This window comes from Silene latifolia, chromosome 1, assembly GCF_048544455.1.
Source record: "Silene latifolia isolate original U9 population chromosome 1, ASM4854445v1, whole genome shotgun sequence".
Lineage (NCBI taxonomy): Eukaryota > Viridiplantae > Streptophyta > Magnoliopsida > Caryophyllales > Caryophyllaceae > Silene > Silene latifolia.
In genome coordinates this window covers 198,061,074-198,082,980 of record NC_133526.1, presented here as the reverse complement: position 1 = coordinate 198,082,980, position 21,907 = coordinate 198,061,074, and the positions used below count along the sequence as shown (strand labels likewise).

Here is a 21,907-nt window from a genome sequence, read left to right as displayed (position 1 = left end):
CCAAAGTATATCGGAATTATTTATTCACATATGTGTTTTACTCCTTCACATACACTTTTTCATTAATTCTCCGTATCATATCCTTTTCATAAACCTAGACAAATTAAATCTTCTATTTCTCTTTCTCCCTAAAATTGAATCTAGATATTCTAAAAACTTAAATAATGGATTATAATTCTCCAATTAGTGAAATAATTTTGTTATTTTAACAATTACTAATATGTTTTGTTAAAATTATTAGGGTTTGTTAATTTGTGAAATTAATGTATACTTGTTTATCAATTGTTATCAATGAAGACGTGGTGGTTCTAATTGATGGACAGTGGTTTTGGATGGTGTGCGGTGGTTAGAGCGTGGTATGTGAGGGTGCGTTTGCTGCGTTTGATGGGATTGAAGGGTACTCCGTAGTTTGTATCGAGAAAGGTGTGAGATTCCATTGACCACCGGCATGCGACACCTATCATTGAGTTTTAATTTCTTATCATTTTTCACATAAATGTTCAACGTAGAAGCATTCATTCTAATATTCATAGAATTATACAGAGATTATTCCGACAATCTTCATTCTGCCATCCCTTTATTTCATTTTCCCTTTTTCTTTTCTTTTCACGTTTCGGTGAGGTCGGGCGGAGCAACGTGGTCGGCGACTGAACTAACCGGAGTCCGGCGCAAGGATACTGAACGAAGGTGTTGGTGGTGAAGGGAGATTAAAGAAGGGGGAAAAAAAGTCAATTGGGTAAAAGAATGGAAAAAATGACAAGGCTAAAATTGTAAAAATCGTATGTGAAAGAGTAAAATCCGTTTGTGAAAAAGCACGTCCCAATTATATAGGTGCCACCACAACTCGGGTTAGGCTAGACACGGGTCTACGTTGCCTTGACCAGCCTAGACCTAAACCGAGGTCATGACAGGTTTGATACAGGTCGGTCCTTAACCTAGTCAATTGATATGTTAGAGTTGGTTCTGATTGACTCAACACATATCTTTCTTTGACAGTCAAAACCTGCGATATATTCAATCAAACCTCCAATTTTAGGCGAATTAGGATTTGATCCAAGTCACGCGTGTTGGGAAAATTTAACCCACCACTATTAGCCAACTCAAATCGTACATATATATGTAGTTTTATGGATTAAACATAGCTTTATGGGTTAATTCCATATTAATAGGCTCCGTTCTACAATACAACATCGATCCATATGAACCGTCTTAAAATTGATAAATTCCGCTTTTAGCTTTAAAAGGAAATCTTTTTTTATAAAAAAAAAGGATTAATTAATGTGAATAACCCATACATGGACACCCTTCCTATAATAATCCATAGTATGCTTTAACTCAATATAATCCTAACTATCCTACTCCTTTCCCGGATTGTACTTGGTCACTTTGTTTACCTGTTGATGCCAGTCATCTTCTGTTTTGTCTACTAATTCCTCCTTCGGTCCTTCCCCTTCTTCTTTATTCTCTATCTCTCTTTCTTTCTTGAACTTCTTTGATTTGTCTGGCCTTCTTCATTGTTCTTTCTTCCCTGTTATTTCCTTCTCTCTTTCTTAATTATCATATCCATTTTTATTTTTTTAACAATAAAGAAGAATGTTGAGCTCTCCAAGTCATTGTTCCTATCATGAAATTTCACTTTATTTTCTTTACAATTACAACAATAGAAAAAAAAAAGATGAATTTGGTTGCCATTAATGAGGAAAGGCATTTCTTTATTTGAGAAACGAGATGAAGAGGCTTGTTTATAAGTCTATTTAGAGCAGATGTTAACAAGAAAGATTACTGTCAAGATTCGACAGGAAATTCAATTCAATTATGTGTGTTATTCATCTGGATAGTATTCAATTATGTGTATTCATTTGGATAGTGAAATTTGGAGATGCAGCAGAGAGTCAGAGACGCAGTGCTACCCACCCATCTCTTAAATTTGTGGAATTTCATGTTGTTTTCAACAAAACAACATATGATACTTTCTGGGTTTATAGCTAAACATCTGAAATTAGAAAGATTCTTGTTGATTTTTAGGGGCTTTTTGATGCTTCTTACTCTTCTTTAGGTTTGCCCTTACTTGAATAATATATGGCAAAAAAAACACAAGGAACTTGTTATACAATTGTTAAATTCCTTCATTTTGGTGTTGTAACTCAATGTTTATACCTAAACATCTGAAATTAGAAAGATTCTTGTTGATTTTTAGGGGCTTTTGATGCTTCTTACTCTTCTTTAGGTTTGTCCATACTTGAATAATATATGGCAAAAAAACACAAGGAACTTGTTATACAATTGTTAAATTCCTTCATTTTGGTGTTGTAACTCAATGTTTATAACTAAACATCTGAAATTAGAAAGATTCTTGTTAATTTTTAGGGGCTTTTGATGCTTCTTACTCTTCTTTAGATTTACCCATATTTGAATAATATATTTGAATAATGCTTCTTACTTGACCGTCAATCACCCCAACTCCAAAAATAATTCAAAATCACGCTCTAGGGTAAGGGTTTCGTTCCATTTTCAAAATTCAAAAATCATTTCCACAAAAAAATATCCACCCTCAAACAAACAGCTCACATTTTCACCGCTTCTTCTTAACCCCAAAAAGTAGCCGTTACCGTTTATTTATCCCCTCACCCCACCTTCCTATATACCCTCTCACTTCACCTCTCACTTTCTTCCCCAAATCACAACAAACCCTAACTTTCTCTCTCCTCTCTCCTCAAACCCTAAAAATATCCCCAAATCAATTTCTCCCCCTTTCAAACCCTAGAAAAAAATGCGAGAAATCCTTCATATTCAAGGTGGACAATGCGGAAACCAAATCGGATCCAAGTTCTGGGAAGTAGTATGTGCAGAACACGGAATCGATAACACTGGAAAATACGCAGGTGATACCGAGTTACAATTAGAACGTATCAACGTCTACTACAATGAAGCGAGTGGTGGACGGTATGTACCACGCGCTGTTCTTATGGATCTTGAACCGGGTACTATGGATAGTATCAGATCCGGTCCATTTGGTCAGATCTTTCGACCTGATAACTTTGTTTTTGGTCAATCTGGTGCTGGGAATAATTGGGCTAAAGGACATTATACTGAAGGTGCTGAGTTGATTGATTCTGTTCTTGATGTTGTTCGAAAAGAAGCTGAGAATTGTGATTGTCTTCAAGGTAGTTTTCGATTTAATTTTGTTTATTGTTGTTTTATTTCCGACTCGGTCATTTGTTTACCTTTTATATTTCTTGCGAGCTTTAATTTGATAGTATATGTTTTTTCGGCTTCCGGGTTTTACCCAGATCTCCTCTCGCAAACCGTTTATTTTGTATGTGAGCGGAGATTGAAGAGTAGATCCGAAAGAGAAGATTGTTGTGGTTTATTGTACTGCGTATGTAGTGTTCGACGAAATGCCTCAATGAAGGGTTTTGTTTGTTTATGTTGTGTATGTAGTTATGTTGCTTAATTTATTGTTTTGTGGCTGTTTTTAGGGGAGATTTTGTTGTGGATCGACGAAATGCCTCAGTGAAATATTTTCGTATGTTTAATGCTGTGCGCATTTCCAGGGTGTCGTTGAGGCATTGGTGTAATGTTTTAGTGAATGTTTTGATGTATATGTGTTGGCTTTGATGGTGTTCGATGATATGCGTCACTGAAATCTGTTATTCTTTTCCTTGATTTTATGTTGTATATGCCTTTCTGTTATGTAGTATGGTGTTCTCTTGCTGTATATTTACTGTTTTATGGTATGGATATAGTGTATTGTGTGCCGAAATTGATGTATATGTACTGGGTAGATTGTGTACAACGGTATGGCTCTGTGGGAAAACAAAGTGTTTGTGAGTTTAAGATCTTGTGTAGTGAACTGTTGTTTGCCTTGCATCTGTCAAGTGAATTAAACGTTGTAAGAAGCGGGGATGTACATTGAAGTTTGCCTTGTATTTTCTATCAATTGTATTTTGGTTATGCTCTTTGCAGCTGTTTACATATCATTGTATTATTGCTGCGGTGTTTTTGATGAATGAACTGGTTTGCTTCAAAGGCATTGCTGACGTTGCTTGGCGGGGTGGAATGGGGTGTGGGATGGGAACTCTTTCTTACTTTTTGTTGTTGGTTTTAACTTGCTAATGTGGTAATGTATTGTCTATGCAGGGTTTCAGGTTTGTCATTCTTTGGGAGGTGGAACTGGTTCCGGGATGGGCACTCTCTTGATATCCAAGATCAGGGAGGAGTACCCAGACAGGATGATGCTGACTTTCTCTGTGTTCCCTTCACCAAAGGTGTCTGATACTGTCGTTGAGCCATATAATGCAACCTTGTCTGTGCATCAGTTAGTAGAGAATGCTGACGAGTGTATGGTTCTTGATAATGAAGCCTTGTATGACATCTGCTTTAGGACACTCAAGCTCACTACTCCTAGCTGTAAGCTTTCACAATTCTGTTCTACCTTTCATTTGTATTTTAATTCTATTGTTTTTATAGTTTGTTTAAGCGGTCATATTTGTGCAAGTTATCCTTTGTTTCTTCTTATTTGCTTTTAGTCATCATTGTAAATCAGTTTGAATCTAATTGGAGTAGAAATTTTAGAATCACGATTTTATTGTTTGCCGCCTCTGGTTGGTATTATGATTCTTATAATTTCGTTTTTTCGCTGAGATCATTTACTTTTGCTTTGTTATATTCATCTACTTTCTCCCTCCAACCTCTTCTCTGAGATCCATTCAATATTAAATGGCTATGTGAGAGAAAGTTGGAAGGAGAAGCTAGATAGCGTGACTCTCTTTGATCTAAATATCTTATTTTGGTCGTGCCTGAACTTGATTTTATATTTTGCAGTTGGCGACTTGAATCATTTGATATCTGCAACAATGTCCGGAGTCACATGCTGCCTTAGGTTCCCTGGTCAGCTTAACTCTGACCTCAGGAAGCTGGCTGTCAATCTCATCCCATTCCCACGTCTTCACTTCTTCATGGTGGGTTTTGCCCCTCTCACCTCACGTGGTTCACAGCAGTACCGTGCCTTGTCAGTTCCCGAGCTAACACAGCAAATGTGGGATGCCAAGAACATGATGTGTGCCGCCGACCCTCGACATGGCCGTTACTTGACTGCCTCTGCCATATACCGTGGTAAGATGAGCACCAAGGAGGTGGATGAACAAATGCTTAATGTTCAGAACAAGAACTCTTCCTACTTTGTCGAATGGATTCCCAACAATGTGAAGTCGACTGTCTGTGACATCCCACCTACTGGTCTTAAGATGGCATCCACATTCGTTGGTAACTCGACATCAATCCAAGAGATGTTCAGGAGGGTGAGCGAGCAGTTTACAGCCATGTTCAGGAGGAAAGCTTTCTTGCATTGGTACACCGGGGAGGGCATGGATGAAATGGAGTTCACAGAGGCAGAGAGCAACATGAACGATTTGGTTGCCGAGTATCAGCAGTATCAGGATGCCACAGCCGATGAGGAAGAGTATGAAGACGAGGAGGACGAACAGCAATATGATTAAGAGCGAGCAGGGTTAATGCCAAGTTGAACGTTCCTGTGTGAAAACTTCTTTATGGTAGCGATAGTCGTCTCGGTGTGTTTGTTTTGTATCCTCAACTTCCAGTTGTAGGGAACTGAAATTCAGAAAGTTGGGAAATTCCTGAATATTGGGGGAATTGCGGAAAATGTAATTTGCCAAAATGGATGTTTAAGTTTTGTTGCGATTTGCTTGTTGCTTAATTAACTATCGGTTTAGAGGCGTTGCTCACTTTGGTCAAAAACTGAATTCATGTTAATGCTAAATCTTTTTGTGATGTGAGACTGCTTTGTGGTGTAAACCGCTAACAATAGCGGTTGCTGCTGCATTGTTATCGGTAGTTACATGCTATGATGATACCACAATCTTAGACTGTTATCTTGATCGATCATCTAGCCCTACTTCGAGACTCAAGAGAGCTCCGAGTTTCGTACTCGCATGTTTTGCGGTGCTTTGAGTGTTGCACTGTTGCTTTGAGTATGGTGTTTACTGTTTAGCTCCAAAGTTACAAGATGTTCAGCATGAAAAACAAGTGATTGCCATAAAAACAAGTACTCTGACACTCCGTATATGATTGGCATTTGGTACTCGATTAAAAAAAAAAAAAAACTCATCTTAATTTATATATAGCTCGCATTTTCTTTTTTTTACAGCTGCCAAAAAAAAAAAAAAAAAAGCTCGCATTTTCGAAGCTAGTATATGGACCCGTCCTAGCATATCAAAACACTTTCATTTTCTTTTTAGTGCTCAAACATGATGTAACTTGTATGTCCTAAAATCATGTAATCCTCAAAAACCTTTCGATATTTAATTGGAAAATGCATGCGCGTACCCTTGAGATTTGACATTTGTCCGAAATACTCAATGTTTATATCTGGAAAATTTTAAAAAGCCATGACTCGTATTTATGAGCTCAAAACTTTCCGAGAACTACGACTTGAAAAAAAAATGTCGAGTTTGAAACTCGTGACTAAGTCCAACAAACAAAAACCTTATTTTTCCATCCCAACAACTACGGCTGTAAATGAACTGCTCGACAAGCCTTCGGGATCGGCTCGGTCAAAGCTCGGCACGAGATCGGTTAAACTGAGCTCGAGCTCGAACTAAGCTGAGCCCAAACCGAGCCGAGCTCGAGCACACCAAGGCTCGGCTCGGGAGCTCGTTTGAGCTCGTTATTTTTAAAATTACTTAATGTTTTTCAATATATTTAATTAAATTGTATCAATTTTAAAATAAATAAATTAAAATATTAGTTTATAAGATAAAATCAATACATATATATAAAGCAAAAACTTTTCGAGTGATATTAGAGAGTCCAACTTTTTTAGAATTCCTAATAAGTGTAGATCTAGATTTTTCCTGTTAATAATTTGTGATAAAATTATCCTAATCAAAGTAGATCTAATAATTTATGAGAAAAATAATACTAATAGAAGTGGATCTAATAATTTATCGACTATTCTTTACTAAAATAATATTAGAAAAATAACTCTATAAAGAATATTTATTTTAGAAACATTTATAAAGCAAAAAAATTCATATAATAAACGTATAAAAGTGTTAAAATTGTAAGTATATTTTATAAACATACAATTAATCTTTGTGAGAAAAAAAAAGGATCCTAATTTCTTACAAATAAAAATATTGTCAAAAATCTAATTTGTTCGATTTTAAGTACTTAGAAAAACTCGTGTAGTAACAAAGATAATTTTATTTAAAAACTTTTTTGAATATTTAAAAGATTTACACGAGTTGTTAATTATAACCAAACCCGTAATTGTCTTACAAAAACCTTAGGACAAAACTTATTTTTATTTTTAAAAAAATATTTCAGGAAAAAGTAACATGTCATAAAAGGAAAAAGAAGTAAAGATTAACATTTACTTAACATTTGGCAGAGAAAAATTTCTACAATGACAATAGTAGAAATAAACAACATCAACGATGGCATGAAATAATTTTAACTCTGATTTACTATACCGTATCAAATGTGTATGATTAAATAACCAATAATATTCACATCAGATTAAAAAAATTTGAGCTACCATTTATAAATATTAAATAAGTCTCATATCGATTTTGTGAAATGAGCCAACAAATTAAATACAAATGAACAAAGTCAAGAATTATGATTTTATGCGGGACGGACTAATAATCCAAGAACCAGCTAACTATGAATAAATCAGTGTACGATAAATATATAGAAAAATTGTGAGAACTATATATAATCTACCATTATATCACCGAATTTTTTCTTCAAATTGGTTTCAAATCCATAATAGACGTTAAAAATGTATTTAGCTGCCGAATATACAAAATTAAGCGGTTACATCAATTTTTACTTTCTAAATTCCAATTCATCTATGTGTTTTTATTCACTTAGTTATTTACCGCGGTTTGCGTATGGCTGGTTATTAGACTTATTACTTTGTAATGTACTGATTGTATATTTAAAAGTGCAATAGTTTTTACTGTAGCTTTTCATTTTTTTTTGGAAAATTTCCATTTTGGTCCCTGAGGTTCAGGTTAATTCCACTTTAGTGCCCTGAGGTTTGCATAATTCTACTTTGGTGTCCTGAGGTTTCAACTACTTCCCACTTTGGTAACCTGAGTTTTGAATAAAATTTCATTTTGGTGAGGCCTTTATCTTAATTACATTTTCAGTAAAATAAAGTGCAAAATTAGATATTAAACTGCATACAAATTACAAAATAGTATAATCAACATAATATTGGAAAAAAAATGCCTTTATTTTCAAAATATTTTTTTAGTACTCCCTCCATTCTATTTCAATAAAATACTAACTACGTATATTAGATAAATGGGAAGATAAAAGATGAATGGAGGGAGTATAAAATACTAAGATTGTTATGTATAGGTCACTAAAGTGGGAAAAAGTCAAAACCTCAAGGCACCAAAGTGAAATTATGCAAACCTCAGGGGACTAAAGTGAAATTAGGCTAAACTTCTGGGCATCAAAGTGGAAATGGTTCTTTTTTTTAATGGTTAACTATGGGGTATCCCATATGGGTTTAGTTGAATATAAAGTACTCCTTGGTGTAATAAATTAGGTCAAACTCATATATATTGGTTAAGAAGTGAAACGATTGTACATATATATTTAGTAATTTGAAGCCATTTCTTAAAATTGAAACTCTTTTCTGAAAATTTGTTCATTTTGTTATTATAAATAAAGAGTAGGCACCAAGTCTTTCTTCTGACGGGTATATCCGCCACAAGCTTGCGACGGATCAAGTACTACTCATGTGGGTAGATAAGACAAAACATATTGATACTTCCTAGGCATTCTGCTTTTGTCTTATCTACCCATATGAGTAATACTTGACCTGTCGCAACCTTGCGACGGATATGTCCATCATAAATGAGGATTTGTGAACAGTAATTAAAAATCTAAGATAATGAGACTTAATTTTGTTAATAAATAACATTTCAAATAAACAAAAATGGGTTATAATTTTAATATAATTAATCTAAAACTAATGGAGTTTAAGAGTAGTATCCTAATATCCTACTCTCTCCAATCCACACAAAACCACGTGTTCATTTTATGGAATTAAACCACATTTAATGACGCTTTAAATTAACTAAAATCGGTGGTGCGTACAACAATAAAAATAAGTAATTACATAATTCAACTGATGTCTCTTCGGATGCTATACAACTGTTATAACTAATACCAAAAAAAGTAGCTTTTATGTTAAAGGGACTGATGATCCATTAACAATCAACTAAATCAACCCTAAAGTTTTTTGTGTTCCGATTTCAACATAGTTGGACTTTTTTTATCAACTTAGTTGACTTCTACTACCAAACCATGACAATGTAAACCAACGTTTGAATTCTTAGAACATTCAACATGCATATTGTTAAGGATGATCCTAATGAGAGCCTCATGCATTCTATGTAATAGAATCACATATATTTGTGTACAGTTGTTTAGAGACTATTAAATTATTGGAATTCGGTATTGATTTGATTTTACGAGAAGTATATAAAGAGCAAAACAGTCTCTTAATTGTAGATAGTCAAGGTAAACTTATACTATAGGAGATCTAACATTTTTTCTAAACACACTAAATATTGATAATTATGAAACTTGTTGCTTTACGTAACACCGTTTAGTTTTACGTAGTTGTTATAGATTAAAATAATTTGCAAAACTCATAAAGGTCTGTCTCAGTTATTAAGGGCGGTTCATTTGGTGAGCTACACTATGTTTATGGAGATAACTATTGTATTTAATTAAAACCAGTGATACCTATAACAATAATGGAAAAACTAATTACATACTTTTACCATATTACTTGATGTTTCACAACTGAAATGATAACTACTAAATGACAAAACTTCTATTCTAGAAGCACTAATAGTTCATTGATGATCAACTAGACGGCTACACAAACCACGAACTTTTGTTTATCAATGATTTAAACATAATTGAACTTCTTTTATCAACTATAGAATATATTTATACAGATGATCCTAATGAGAGCCCGTGCAATGCACGGGCTTTTCAACTAGTTACATAATAATTGTTATTACTCCCTTCATACCACACCAATGGTAATATGGACCCACTTTTCTCCTCACAAAAAGTGGGTCCATGTTACCATTGGTGTGGTATGGAGGGAGTATAAGCTAACAAAAAGATAATATTCTCGTTTGAATTTGAATTTTTAAATCAAAATTTACGTTATAATTAAAATAACGCTCGAAAAAATGGTATGCAAACAAAGTTCGGGTTCGGGCTCGTAAAATATTATATGAGCCGATCTCGAGCCTTAATTTCAAGAGATCGTGTTCGAGCTCGAACTCGATTTTTACAATATGAGCCGAACTCGATCATAGGTAAGCTCGAGCTCAGCTCGGTTACACCCCATCCCAACAACAATACACAAACACAAGTGAGCAAAGCAAGAAGAGAAGCAGCAAAACACAAAAAGCTAAAAAATGGCCTTAACAATGGCGGAAAAATCAGTAACAAACTTCTTATTCAAAAGACTTCCATTTAATCTTCTTCAAACCTTCAAATTAAGCGCAACCTTAAACCCTAATTCATCTCCACCATCATCAACAACAGCAATAACAACAACAAAAACAAGTGAATCATCTACGAAATTGAAGCGAAAGAAGAAGGAGAAGAAGAAGAATAAGGAGGAGGAGGAGAAAACCTTGTTTGAAATTGTCAACTATTTACCCAAATGTGGAAAGGGATGTCATATAGCTAGATCACATACGCCCAATGTTACTTATGAAATTACAAAGATTAATGTTGCCAAAGTTCGTTAATTTATTCCTTTTTCATTGCGGCATTTCGTCGAACATCTTGTGTGCAATTGAAACTGTTGGGTTTTCTGACTTTTTGTTTTGTTTTGTTTTGTAGTGTCGTACGCGTGGGCAAGTTTGGGGTCTTGCTTTTACAGATGGTTAGTCTCTAATTTGTGTTGTTTTTACCCTTCATTGATGTTAATGTTTGTTAAATTTGTTTTTTTAATGGACGTTTGATTTGCGGATCATGATTTGTTTGATTGGATTTGAGATTGTGCAGTACATTACTACTATTGTTCTGGGTGCTGATTTTGGTGGATTGAGGGTTTAAGGTTTTATCGGGGTTTTTGCGAATAGGTCTTATTAGTTATTATGTCTGGACTTCAGTTGTTGACTATAGTTGGAATTAAAAAACTCCGGTATTTGTCAAAGGGACGATTATTTTCGACTGTTAATTTGGAGTTTGAGGTTTTACCCAGGTTTTTTTGCGAATGCGTCTCTTTATGTCTGTTCGTCTGTTGTTGACTATAGCCAGAAGTAAAAAAACCTGTGGTAAATGTTGAAGGGACGATTAATGTCGACTATTCATTTGGTTATGACTTAGGGTTTAAGGTTTTATTGGGGTTTTTGCTTGTGCATTATTTTCGTATCTTTGTTTTTCAATTGTTTTTGTGTAATCAGAGCTAAAAAAATTCTGGTAAATGTTAAAAGGGACGATTACTCTCGATGGTGTTACTTTAATTATGATTGCTTATAGTTTGATCCCCCATTTACTATTGGTGATTTGGTGGGACGTACCAAGGAGGAGGTTGTTATTGTTTGTGCGGTATTAGCAATCAGGGTTCTTTCTCATGCCATTAGAATTTGTTACAAGTCAGGTTGGTTATTAGCTGAATTTGGTATGAGTACAATTTAAATTCCATCTTAGAGTGGCCACTTAGGATGCAGCAGTGACAACTCTAAGCTTAGCTCCTGAGATGATTCTTTGGGAGCAGACATAACTTTGTTCTTTCCGCCTTATGTTTCCTGGTAGTCTGGTACTAACTCACAAGTAGATAGCCCCGACATATTTTTCATCTTTTTCTGTGCCTTTCTGCTGGCCCTTACTGTTTTCTTTTCGACGAGTTTAGTACGTGGTATGCGCATCTTGTATTGTGAAGCGTCGCTGATTGATTGAGTTCTTGCTGAAGTTTTGATTTTGGATAATTTGAAAAGTTATCTGCGTGAATTGATGTTCTTGTTAGAGTGACAAAGGCCATTAGAATGTGTGATGCAGTTTCAGGATGGTTAGTAGCTGAATTTGGTGTAATTTAATTCCATCTTAGAAGGGCCTTTTAGAATGCGCTAGTGGCAACTCTACGATTAGCTCTTGAGATTTTTGTTTGGGAGCAGACGTAACTTTGTTCTTTCCGCCTTATGTTGAATTATATGGATCTACAATACATAAGATCAAGGTTCGGTCATTCAGGCTGACACGGGTTGCAAATCTTTGTCATCTACTTTTGTGCCTTAGTGCTGGTTCTTACTGTATCTTTTTCGATGAGCTCAATATACTGTATTAGCTTCTTGTGTTGTGAAGCTGCCGATTGATGCACTTTTATCGCTGAAATTTTGATTTTGAATCATTTGAAAAGTTATCTACATTTAAGCAAGGAGTAAGGTTACTTAGTTGCGTACTTCCAATGAGATCCTACGTTGCCATGATAGCCTTTGAGCTAGTGGGATGAAAATTGCTGGCCTTTTCTTTAATTAGATAAACTCTTTTGACAGATGCCCCGTTTTCTGTTTTTCTCTTTTTTGTTAAGGGTTAATCCCGCTTCTCTTTTACCAAAAAAAAAAAAAAAACAATGACTGTTTCAAACTGTATCACTTTTTCAGACGCATTATCTTAAACCTTTCGAATGTGTGTTAAAATTTGTCACATTATAAGTATATTTGTAAAGGAATTTGGGCTTGGCCAAAGATTAAGCCTTCAAATATAACCCCTTTTTTGGCGACACTTGAAGTAAAACAAACACAACTCTCAACTTGAATGGTTTTTGGCTTGAAATCTATTGAACTAAGACTCAAAATGGACACTTAATTGGACTGTTGAATTCAATTAAAACTTGCAGAAATCGACCTTGTTTAGAACAAGCACAAATGACTCAATAATTGGCACACAAAGGACAGGTAAAACCGTTACTTGGACACAAGAAGAGAACAAGGATATGACTTGAGAAGATCACAAAGCAATCTCAAGACTCGGGATGTTGTTCAAGATCACAAAGCAAGAACTAATCCCCTTATGCACTTGGCCAGATCACAGAGCAAGCCAAGATACACGACCCCAAACACTAAGTAATGGAGTTGTTCTAGCACTAAGCAAAGAACTAATCAAGGGTTTTGAGAAACCTCATAAAACTCCTAATTTTCATTAACTCCAATCTGGTTTTTTACAATGAGTTAACTTGGCTTATATAGGCCAAGCAAAAGCATCCTAGCCATCCATCTAACCTAGGATCTAAGGGCTTACATTAGTCTTCTAACAAGACAATACATAACAGCTACAAAGCCTTACAATTCTGAAAATAAAAGGCTAAAAACAAAGACATAGAAAAGGAGTGGTCACAAAGGGTCAAGCTTCCTTGTTTGCTAGCTTTATTTATGGATTTTGTGGACATCTTTTGTGGCTGCCAAGAGGTTCGTCCAAGAGTAGGAAGAGACCCAAATAACAGGCAAAAGGTGTCATGAAGCTTGCTTGATCAAAAGGGGAAGGTTGAAAGCGACATTCAACACAATACTCAAAGCTACTCCAAACCGGGGACCCTCTTATGCTCAGTTTTGATTCTTCAATTTATGCTTGGTAGGTACCTTATTGAGATTAAGGTCCTTACTCAAAAATGTCTTAAACTCATCATAGAAGGGTCTAGAGTCATAAAATAGCATATCTTGTTAGACGTATTTGGAGTTGGACCTTGAATTGTGATGATGTCCAAAACCGGGCTTGACAGCAGTCTCAGGAAACCAAAACCAGGTGCATCTTGTAGAGGGCATATCTCATAGCTCTCAATGAATTTAAGGGCTCATGATAGCTAACTGGAAAGCTAAATGAGTTAGCTTTCATCTCTAAAAGGAATCAACCTTAATCATTGAGTAAATCTTGATATATTGAACCTTTAGTGCACATAGGTCATGGGCTGTTCCGAAATGCGTAGTCTGGGCAAAAGAAAGGTTATCCTACCACCCCTTCCACCATCCTCCATAAGTGAACCATTCATGGAGACTTTTCTTATCAATGAGGCCAAAATGTGTCAAGGACTAAATGATATGGAGAATTCCTATGCTCTCCTTGCCAAGGATAGGGCTAAGGAACCAGAAAAGTCGTGGCCAAGAGATGTCCAAGAGCCAAGCAAGTCCTATGGAGGCAAACTCCTAAATGAGCCTCCTAGTGAAGAGTCCACTCCTAAGAGAATTGGACCACGAGTTAAGCTCAAGCCAAGAACTATTTGGGGAAAGGAATCAGTCCATGGAGGTCCTCATGACTCCATTCAAGTACAATCACAACAAGCAAGGGAGTTCAAGAGCAAGGAAAAACGATGTGAGGCTCCTATTCTTGCTCAAGGAAATGTCAATGGAAATAGCTTTGAAAGGAGGGCTGCCCTCCCACAAGTGTTCAAGCCAAACTGTGGTCTTGAAAGGAAAGGTAATGAGGCCAAGAATCAAGTTGTGCCACTGTCCAAAGGTGACCAAGGATCGCACAAATTGAATGATCAAGCCAAGTCGTCATTTGGAGGTTTGCTCTTTGGTTCTCCTACAATTTCTGTCCCGATTTTAACTAATTCGTTTGGGAATGGTGCAACACATCTCTTTCCATTCACCATTCTAGTCTATGATCCGGGAGGAAGTCATGAGAGCCATCTCTTGAAGTGTGCTAGGTGCTTTGATAAGTGGTAAGGCAAAAGTCTTGGCAACAAGTCTCTTTAATTTGAACCAACAGAATTTGAGGACAAATTCTTTTCAAGAAAGGGAGTTTGAAACAAAATTGTTTCATTTTGATTCATTTTAAGGCCAAAAGAAACAGTCCAAGGAATGGTTAACAATTGAAAGTGTTTCATCGCTTTTTGAAGTATTATTCCAAAGAGTTCGACTTCCAATCTCTATATCTCAAGTTCTAACGGTTCAAGTCATATGATTCCTATGCCATTGGAAAGTTTAAGGTCTTATCTAAATCAGGGATTTGGAATTACCATCATAGCTATTTTATATCTTGAGTTATGGTCGATGCAAACAGACTACGCATTTCGGAACAGCCCATGACCTATGTGCACTAAAGGTTCAATATATCAAGATTTACTCAATGATTAAGGTTGATTCCTTTTGGAGATGAAAACTAACTCATTTAGCTTTCCAGTTAGCTATCATGAGCCCTTAAATTCATTGTGAGCTATGAGATATGCCCTCTACAAGATGCACCTGGTTTCCTGAGACTGCTGTCAAGCCCGGTTTTGGACATCATCACAATTCAAGGTCCAACTCCAAATACGTCTAACAAGATGTGCTATTTTATGACTCTAAACCCTTCTATGATGAGTTTAAGACATTTTTGAGTAAGGACCTTAATCTCAATAAGGTACCTACCAAGCATAAATTGAAGAATCAAAACTGAGCACAAGAGGGTCCCCGGTTTGGAGTAGCTTTGAGTATTGTGTTGAATGTCGCTTTCAACCTTCCCCTTTTGATCAAGCAAGCTTCATGACACCTTTTGCCTGTTATTTGGGTCTCTTCCTACTCTTGGACGAACCTCTTGGCAGCCACAAAAGATGTCCACAAGATCCATAAATAAAGCTAGCAAACAAGGAAGCTTGACCCTTTGTGACCACTCCTTTTCTATGTCTTTGTTTTTAGCCTTTTATTTTCAGAATTGTAAGGCTTTGTAGCTGTTATGTATTGTCTTGTTAGAAGACTAATGTAAGCCCTTAGATCCTAGGTTAGATGGATGGCTAGGATGCTTTGGCTTGGCCTATATAAGCCAAGTTAACTCATTGTAAAAAATAGCTATGATGGTAATTCCAAATCCCTGATTTAGATAAGACCTTAAGCTTTCCAATGGCATAGGAATCATATGACTTGAACCGTTAGAACTTGAGATATAGAGATTGGAAGTCAGGCCTGCTGGAATAATACTTCAAAAAGCGATGAAACACTTTCAATTGTTAACCATTCCTTGGACTGTTTCTTTTGGCCTTAAAATGAAACAAACTACAACTTGTGATATTTAAATTTTCGTATTTGTTCTTCATTCTATACGCATAGTTGGTTCCTTGTTATTGTTTATGATTTTCATTACTTGTGGCTGTTAATATACTCTCTGAGGCCGTCCTTGAGAGTTGAGACCTAAGAGTGAAGTTTGACATGCTCTGTCCTGCTTTAATGTCTTATTGTCTTGGGTTGATACGACACAACTAATGGTACCCTATGAGTCCGAATAATGGGTTGTGCAGCTTGTATTACCGACAAATCTTTCTCCGTAATTATGAGATATCTTGTCTCACCCTCAAGCTTCGACTTTCCAGCACTATCATTATGAGTGAACTGAACTTAAGAGTTGAGAAGTTGTACTTTGTTCCGACGTTTCACTAATTCTACTTCGGTGAGCCGAGGTTTAGGGTTCTTCCAACTTAGGATAATGTAAAACTTTAGGTCACATAAGCGGAAAATAATCGTATTATTTGCTTGTTTCCAGACTCGAGATTTCATTTGTGTATGTAATGTTGGCTGATGTTACTCTCTTGCAGATATATGTAACCACTTATCTAATGTTCGGTATAAAGAATAGGAGGATTGTTTTGTTTTTTTTTTTTTTTGGCAAGTTTGGTTTGGTTTAAAATATGTGTGAAGTCGTCGAAAATACCCTTGCAGGTTTTCCTGCTCGTTTCCCAAATAGGATTGGCAAACCTAGGAGTCGTTGCTGGAAGTTAATCAAAGACCCACTCAAATTGGCGGCACCAAAACCTGATGAGTCAATCGAAGACCCACCCAAATTGGAGGCACCGAAACCTGATGAGTCAATCCCAGACCCACTCAAATTGGAGGTACCGAAACCTGATGCTGTTCAAGAAGCTTAAATTCAGACCGCTTGTTTAGCCGCATGAATGGAGACCTTTTATTTTTCTGTCTCTTTTATGCTTTGGCATTCCATGAATGTTGGTTCTTGTTTCTGACAATAGTTTTTTTTTTTTTTTTTTTTTTTTTTTTCTGCATAATAATCCTTTCTTTGTAGGATTAGAGTCTGAGGCACTGAGCTTGTGCACCATTGAAATAGGAGTAGATATTTATGGAGAGGTGGTATTAGTTCGACATCCATCTGTGTTCTCGTCTTCGTTCTCTTGACATCGAATCTTCTATTCAGAAAGTTATGTATAAGTTTTATGTCTGAAATCAATTGATGCACTCTATACGTAATGATGAATGTACAGGAAAGTAGACTCCTGAAGTCCGCTCGTGAAAGTGGCTAACTAAATAATACGAGTACAAAGTAGGGTAGAGCACGGATCGGATATCATATTAGAAATTCCTTAAGTCAATATCCGAATTAAATGTTTCTGATATCCACTTTTCGGATATCCAAAAATAATCGGATCGGATCGGATGCGGATATCAATATTTTTCTTAGAACTATGCTTAAAATAGCGCAAGAAATTTTAAAAAACACGAAAAAAATGGAACGATTTAAAAATAATAATCAAACACTACAATGTCGAGAAATACAAGGATTACAATCTAAACACACGAAAATATTGGAGCGAGCAAGATCATTCGGGTTTAATAATTTACTAGAGTATTTGGACAGGACAACTTATCATGCGTTAATCTTATTCATGAGGACTAGTTGCTTGGCGACAATCTTCGTCCTCTCGTTCAAAGATGCAAGGACTTAATCGGTATCAATGGTTGGGTTGTTGAGATCGAAACTGTTTTAAGGAAACGAATTGTGCGGCGGATTGACTTGCTAACAAGGGAGTACAATCATCTACCATAGTTGTTTATTTCGACACTCCTCCTGACGGACTTCGTTCCATTCTCCCGAAAGATATTCAGGGGGTTACATTCTCTCGCTTAGTTTCTAGTTAGTTCGATTTATATTTCTCTGCTCTAAAAAAAAAAAAAAAAAAAAAAAAAAAAAAAAAAACTATTCATGATTCCAATTGGGCTCTCTATTAAACATCGTCGACAAATTACTCCGCGCCTCGGTCGGGCTCTAATCGGACAATTTTAGCCCAAACAAAAACTTTAGTTTTCCATCACAACAACAATACGAACACAAAGTGAGCAAAGCAAAGTAAAAGAAGCAGCAAAACACAAAAAGCTCAAAAATGGCCTTAACAATGGCGGAAAAATCAGTAACGAGCTTCTTATTCAAAAGACTTCCATTTAATCTTCTTCAAACATTCAAATTAAGTACAACCCAAAACCCTAAATCATCTTCCACAACAGCAACAACAGAAACAAGCGAATCATCTACGGAATCGACGCGAAAGAAGAAGAAGAAGTCGAAAAACTTGTTTGAAGTTGCCAAGGTTTTACCCAATTGGGGAATTGGATATCATATGGCTAAAAAACATTGGACCAATGTTTCTTATGAAATTACAAAGATTAATCTTTACAAAGTGCGTTAATTTATTCCTTTTTTATTGCTGCATTTCGTCGAACACCTTGTGTGCAATTGAAAATGTTGGGTTTTCTGACTTTTTTTGTTGGTTTTGTAGAGTGGTAATCATGGCAAAGCTTGGGGTCTTGCTTATGTAAATGGTTAGTCTCTAATTTGGGTTTTTTTTACTCTTGATTGATGTTAATGTTTGTTATATTTTAGTTTAAGGATGTTTGATTTGGGGATTTGGGGATCATGATTTGTTGAAGGAGGGTTTAGGGTTTATAATTTGATTTGATTGGATTTGAGATTGTGCGATGCATTGTTGTTTTGGGTACTTATTTTGGTGGATTGAGGATAAAGGTTTTGCCCGGGTTTTTGCGAATGCGTCTCTTTATGTCTGTTCGTCGATGTTGACTATAGCCAGAAGTAAAAAAACTGTGGTAAATGTTGAAGGCACGATTAATCTCTTTGGTGTTACTTTGATTATGATTGCTTATAGCTTGATCTCCCATTTACTATTGGTGATTTGGTGGGACGTACAAAGGAGGAGGTTGTTATTGTTTGTGCGGTATTAGCAATCAGGATTCTTTCTCATACTCTAGAATTTGAAAATCACTATCAATCGGTAGAGTGACGAGTGCCATTAGAATTTGTTGCTACGCCAGGTTGGTTGTTAGCTAAATTTGGTACGAGTACAATTTAATTCAATCTTAGAGTGGCCACTGAGGATGCAGCAATGACAACTCTAAGCTTAGCTCCTGAGATTTTTTTTTGGAAGCAGTCATAACTTTGTTCTTCCCGCCTTATGTTTCCTGGTAGTCTGGTGCTAGCTCACAAGTAGATGCGTTCTTAGCCCCAACATCTTTTTCATCTTTTTCTCTGCCTTTCTGCTGGCCCTTACTGTTTTCTTTTCGACGAGTTAAGTACGTGTTTCTTGTATTGTGAAGCGTCGCTGATTGATTGAGTTCTTGCTGAAGTTTTGATTTTGGATCATTTGAAAAGCTATCTGCGTTAATTGATGTTCTTGTTAGAGTGATGAAGGCCATTAGAATGTGTGATGCAGTTTCAGGATGGTTAGTAGCTGAATTTGGTGTAATTTAATTCCATCTTAGAGGGGCCTTTTAGAATGCGATAGTGGCAACTCTACGATTATCTCTTGAGATTTTTGTTTGGGAGGAGACAAACTTTATCTTTCCGCCTTATGTTGAATTATATGGATCTACGATACATAAGATCAAGGTTCAGTCATTCAGGCGGACATGGGTTGCACATGTTGCCTAGTACTAGCATACATGTTTTTCTTAGCCCCGCCATCTTTGTCATCTACTTTTGTGCCTTAGGTGCTGGTTCTTACTGTATCTTTTTCGATGAGCTCAGTATACTGTATCAGCTTCTTGTGTTGTGAAGCAGCCGATGCACTTCTCGTTAAATTTTTTATTTTGGATCATTTGAAAAGTTATCTGCGTTTAAGCAAGGGGTAAGGTTACTTAGTTGCGTACTTCCAATGCCATTCTACGTCCCCATGTGAGCCTTTGAGCTAGTTGTGTGAAAATTGCCGGGCTTTTCTTTAATTAGATAAACTCTCTTGACAGATGCCCTGATAGGACAAAGTCATTTTTTTTATTGTGGTTACAAGTACACTTAGCTTAAGTTCACATACGTTTTCTTCTCCTGGGTTTTGCCGGGGGCATATAAGATCATACAATGACTGTTTCAAACTGTATCACTTTTTCAGACCCATTATCTTAAGCCTTTCGAATGTGTATTAATTTGTCACATGGACAAGTATATGTTTAAAGGAATTTGGACTTGGCCAAAGATTAGGCCTTCAAATATAACACCTTTTAGGCGACACTATAAGTTGTGATATTTAGCTTTTCGTATTTGTGTATCGTCGTATAAGCATAGTTGGTTCCTTGTTATTGTTTATGATTCATTAGTTGTGGCTGTTAATATACTCTATGAGTTAAGTTTGACATGCTCTGTCCTGCTTTAATGTCTTATTGTCTTGGGTTGATACGAACTTAGCTGTCTAGAGAACAGTATTTAAAGTCAGAATAATGGGCTGTGCAGTTTGTATTACCGACAAATCTTTCTTCTTAATTATGAGATATCTTGTTTCACCCTCAAATTTTCAGCACAATCATTATGAGTGAACTGAACTTAGGAGTTAAGTTGTACTTTGGTCCGACGTTTCACTAATTCTACTTTGGTGAGCTGAGGTTTAGGGTTCTTCCGACTTAGGATAAATGTAACCCCTTAGGTCACAAAAGTGGAAAATAATCTTGTTATTTACTTGTTTCCAGACTCTAAGATTTCATTTGCGTATGTAATGTTTGCTGATATATGTAAACACTTCTCTAATGTTCGGTATAAATAGGAGGATTGTTTTTTTTTTTTTTTTTTTTTTTGGCAAGTTTGGTTTGATTTTAAATATGTGGTAACTGCTAAGTCGTCGAAAATACCCTTGCAGGTCTTCCTGCTCTTGCCCCAAAGAAGATTAGCGGCGTTCACAAACGTTGCTGGAAGTACATAAAAAACCCCCTCAAATTGGAGGCACCGAAACCTGATGAGTCAATCCCAGACCCACTCAAATTGGAGGCACAACCTGCTGCTCCTCAAGAAGCTTAAATGTAGACCGCTTGTTTAGCCGCATGAATAGACACCTTTTATTTTTCCGTCTCTTTTATACTTCGGCATTCCATGAATGTTGGTTCTTGTTTCTGACTATAATTTTTTTTTTTCTGCATAATTCTTTCTTTGTAGGATAAAAGTCTGAGCTTGTGTACCACACAAATGGTTTGACATAGATATTTATGGAGAGGTGGTATTAGTTCAACATCCATCTGTTTCCTTTTACACGAGTTTAGTACGTGGTTTGCGCTTCTTGTATTGTGAAATGTCGCTAATTGATTGAATTCTTGCTAAAGATTTGATTTCGGGTCATTTGAAAAGTTATCTGCATGTGTTGGACATGCTTTCTGTCCATGCGGCCGGCCATCCTTAAGGGTGTGTTTGGATTGAGGGATTTAGAGGGAAAAGAAAGGGAGGGAGACTAGAGGATTTAAAATTTCTTGTTTGGATAGAAAATGAAGGTGGAGGGAAATGGAGGGGGAGAGAATGGAAGGATCCAATTTCCCTCCTCCAAGCCTAATCAAAATCTCTCCATAATAGGCAAGATTTGGAGGGAAATTGTATCCAAACACCCACACCCCATTTCCCCTCCCCTTCCCTTCTCTCCCTTTCCGTTCCCCCTCCCCTCCCTTTCCCACCACTTTTGCTATCCAAACACACCCTAAGGTGTGTTTGGATAGCAAAAGTGGTGGGAAAGGGAGGGGAGGGGGAAGGGAAAGGGAGAGAAGGGAAGGGGAGGGGAAATGGGGTGTGGGTGTTTGAATACAATTTCCCTCCAAATCTTGCCTATTGTGGAGAGATTTTAATTTGCCTTGAAGGAGGGAAAATGAATCCCTCC

At 36.4% G+C, this 21,907-nt stretch overlaps 3 protein-coding genes across 3 annotated transcripts; all 3 read left to right on the top strand.

The window, feature by feature from the left end:
• The first annotated feature begins 2,470 nt into the window (after positions 1-2,470).
• Positions 2,471-5,790, top strand: LOC141616970 (tubulin beta-1 chain). Its single transcript, XM_074434142.1, has 3 exons — positions 2,471-3,164; positions 4,141-4,410; positions 4,825-5,790. The coding sequence occupies exons 1-3, from the start codon at positions 2,771-2,773 to the stop codon at positions 5,496-5,498; spliced, it is 1,338 nt and encodes a 445-aa protein (XP_074290243.1). The 5' UTR covers positions 2,471-2,770; the 3' UTR covers positions 5,499-5,790.
• A 4,605-nt stretch (positions 5,791-10,395) lies between these two features.
• Positions 10,396-17,151, top strand: LOC141616961 (uncharacterized). The gene is made up of 3 exons (XM_074434133.1): positions 10,396-10,814; positions 10,918-10,960; positions 16,704-17,151. The coding sequence occupies exons 1-3, from the start codon at positions 10,485-10,487 to the stop codon at positions 16,907-16,909; spliced, it is 579 nt and encodes a 192-aa protein (XP_074290234.1). The 5' UTR covers positions 10,396-10,484; the 3' UTR covers positions 16,910-17,151.
• A 919-nt stretch (positions 17,152-18,070) lies between these two features.
• On the top strand, positions 18,071-21,294 carry LOC141616952 (uncharacterized). Its single transcript, XM_074434124.1, has 3 exons — positions 18,071-18,451; positions 18,551-18,593; positions 20,909-21,294. Exons 1-3 carry the CDS (start codon positions 18,158-18,160, stop codon positions 21,064-21,066), a joined length of 495 nt encoding a protein of 164 aa, XP_074290225.1. The 5' UTR covers positions 18,071-18,157; the 3' UTR covers positions 21,067-21,294.
• The last annotated feature ends 613 nt before the right edge of the window (positions 21,295-21,907 follow it).

Excerpts from the sequence above, each read along its gene's own strand:
- LOC141616961 (XM_074434133.1), top strand. The coding sequence starts at position 10,485 with ATGGCCTTAACAATGGCGGAAAAATCAGTAACAAACTTCTTATTCAAA. Across the intron at positions 10,815-10,917 it reads CAAAGATTAATGTTGCCAAA|TGTCGTACGCGTGGGCAAGT; the intron begins GTTCGTTAATTT and ends TTTGTTTTGTAG. Across the intron at positions 10,961-16,703 it reads GGGTCTTGCTTTTACAGATG|GTTTTCCTGCTCGTTTCCCA; the intron begins GTTAGTCTCTAA and ends ATACCCTTGCAG.
- LOC141616952 (XM_074434124.1), top strand. The coding sequence starts at position 18,158 with ATGGCCTTAACAATGGCGGAAAAATCAGTAACGAGCTTCTTATTCAAA. Across the intron at positions 18,452-18,550 it reads CAAAGATTAATCTTTACAAA|AGTGGTAATCATGGCAAAGC; the intron begins GTGCGTTAATTT and ends TTGGTTTTGTAG. Across the intron at positions 18,594-20,908 it reads GGGTCTTGCTTATGTAAATG|GTCTTCCTGCTCTTGCCCCA; the intron begins GTTAGTCTCTAA and ends ATACCCTTGCAG.
- LOC141616970 (XM_074434142.1), top strand. The coding sequence starts at position 2,771 with ATGCGAGAAATCCTTCATATTCAAGGTGGACAATGCGGAAACCAAATC. Across the intron at positions 3,165-4,140 it reads GAATTGTGATTGTCTTCAAG|GGTTTCAGGTTTGTCATTCT; the intron begins GTAGTTTTCGAT and ends TTGTCTATGCAG. Across the intron at positions 4,411-4,824 it reads CAAGCTCACTACTCCTAGCT|TTGGCGACTTGAATCATTTG; the intron begins GTAAGCTTTCAC and ends TATATTTTGCAG.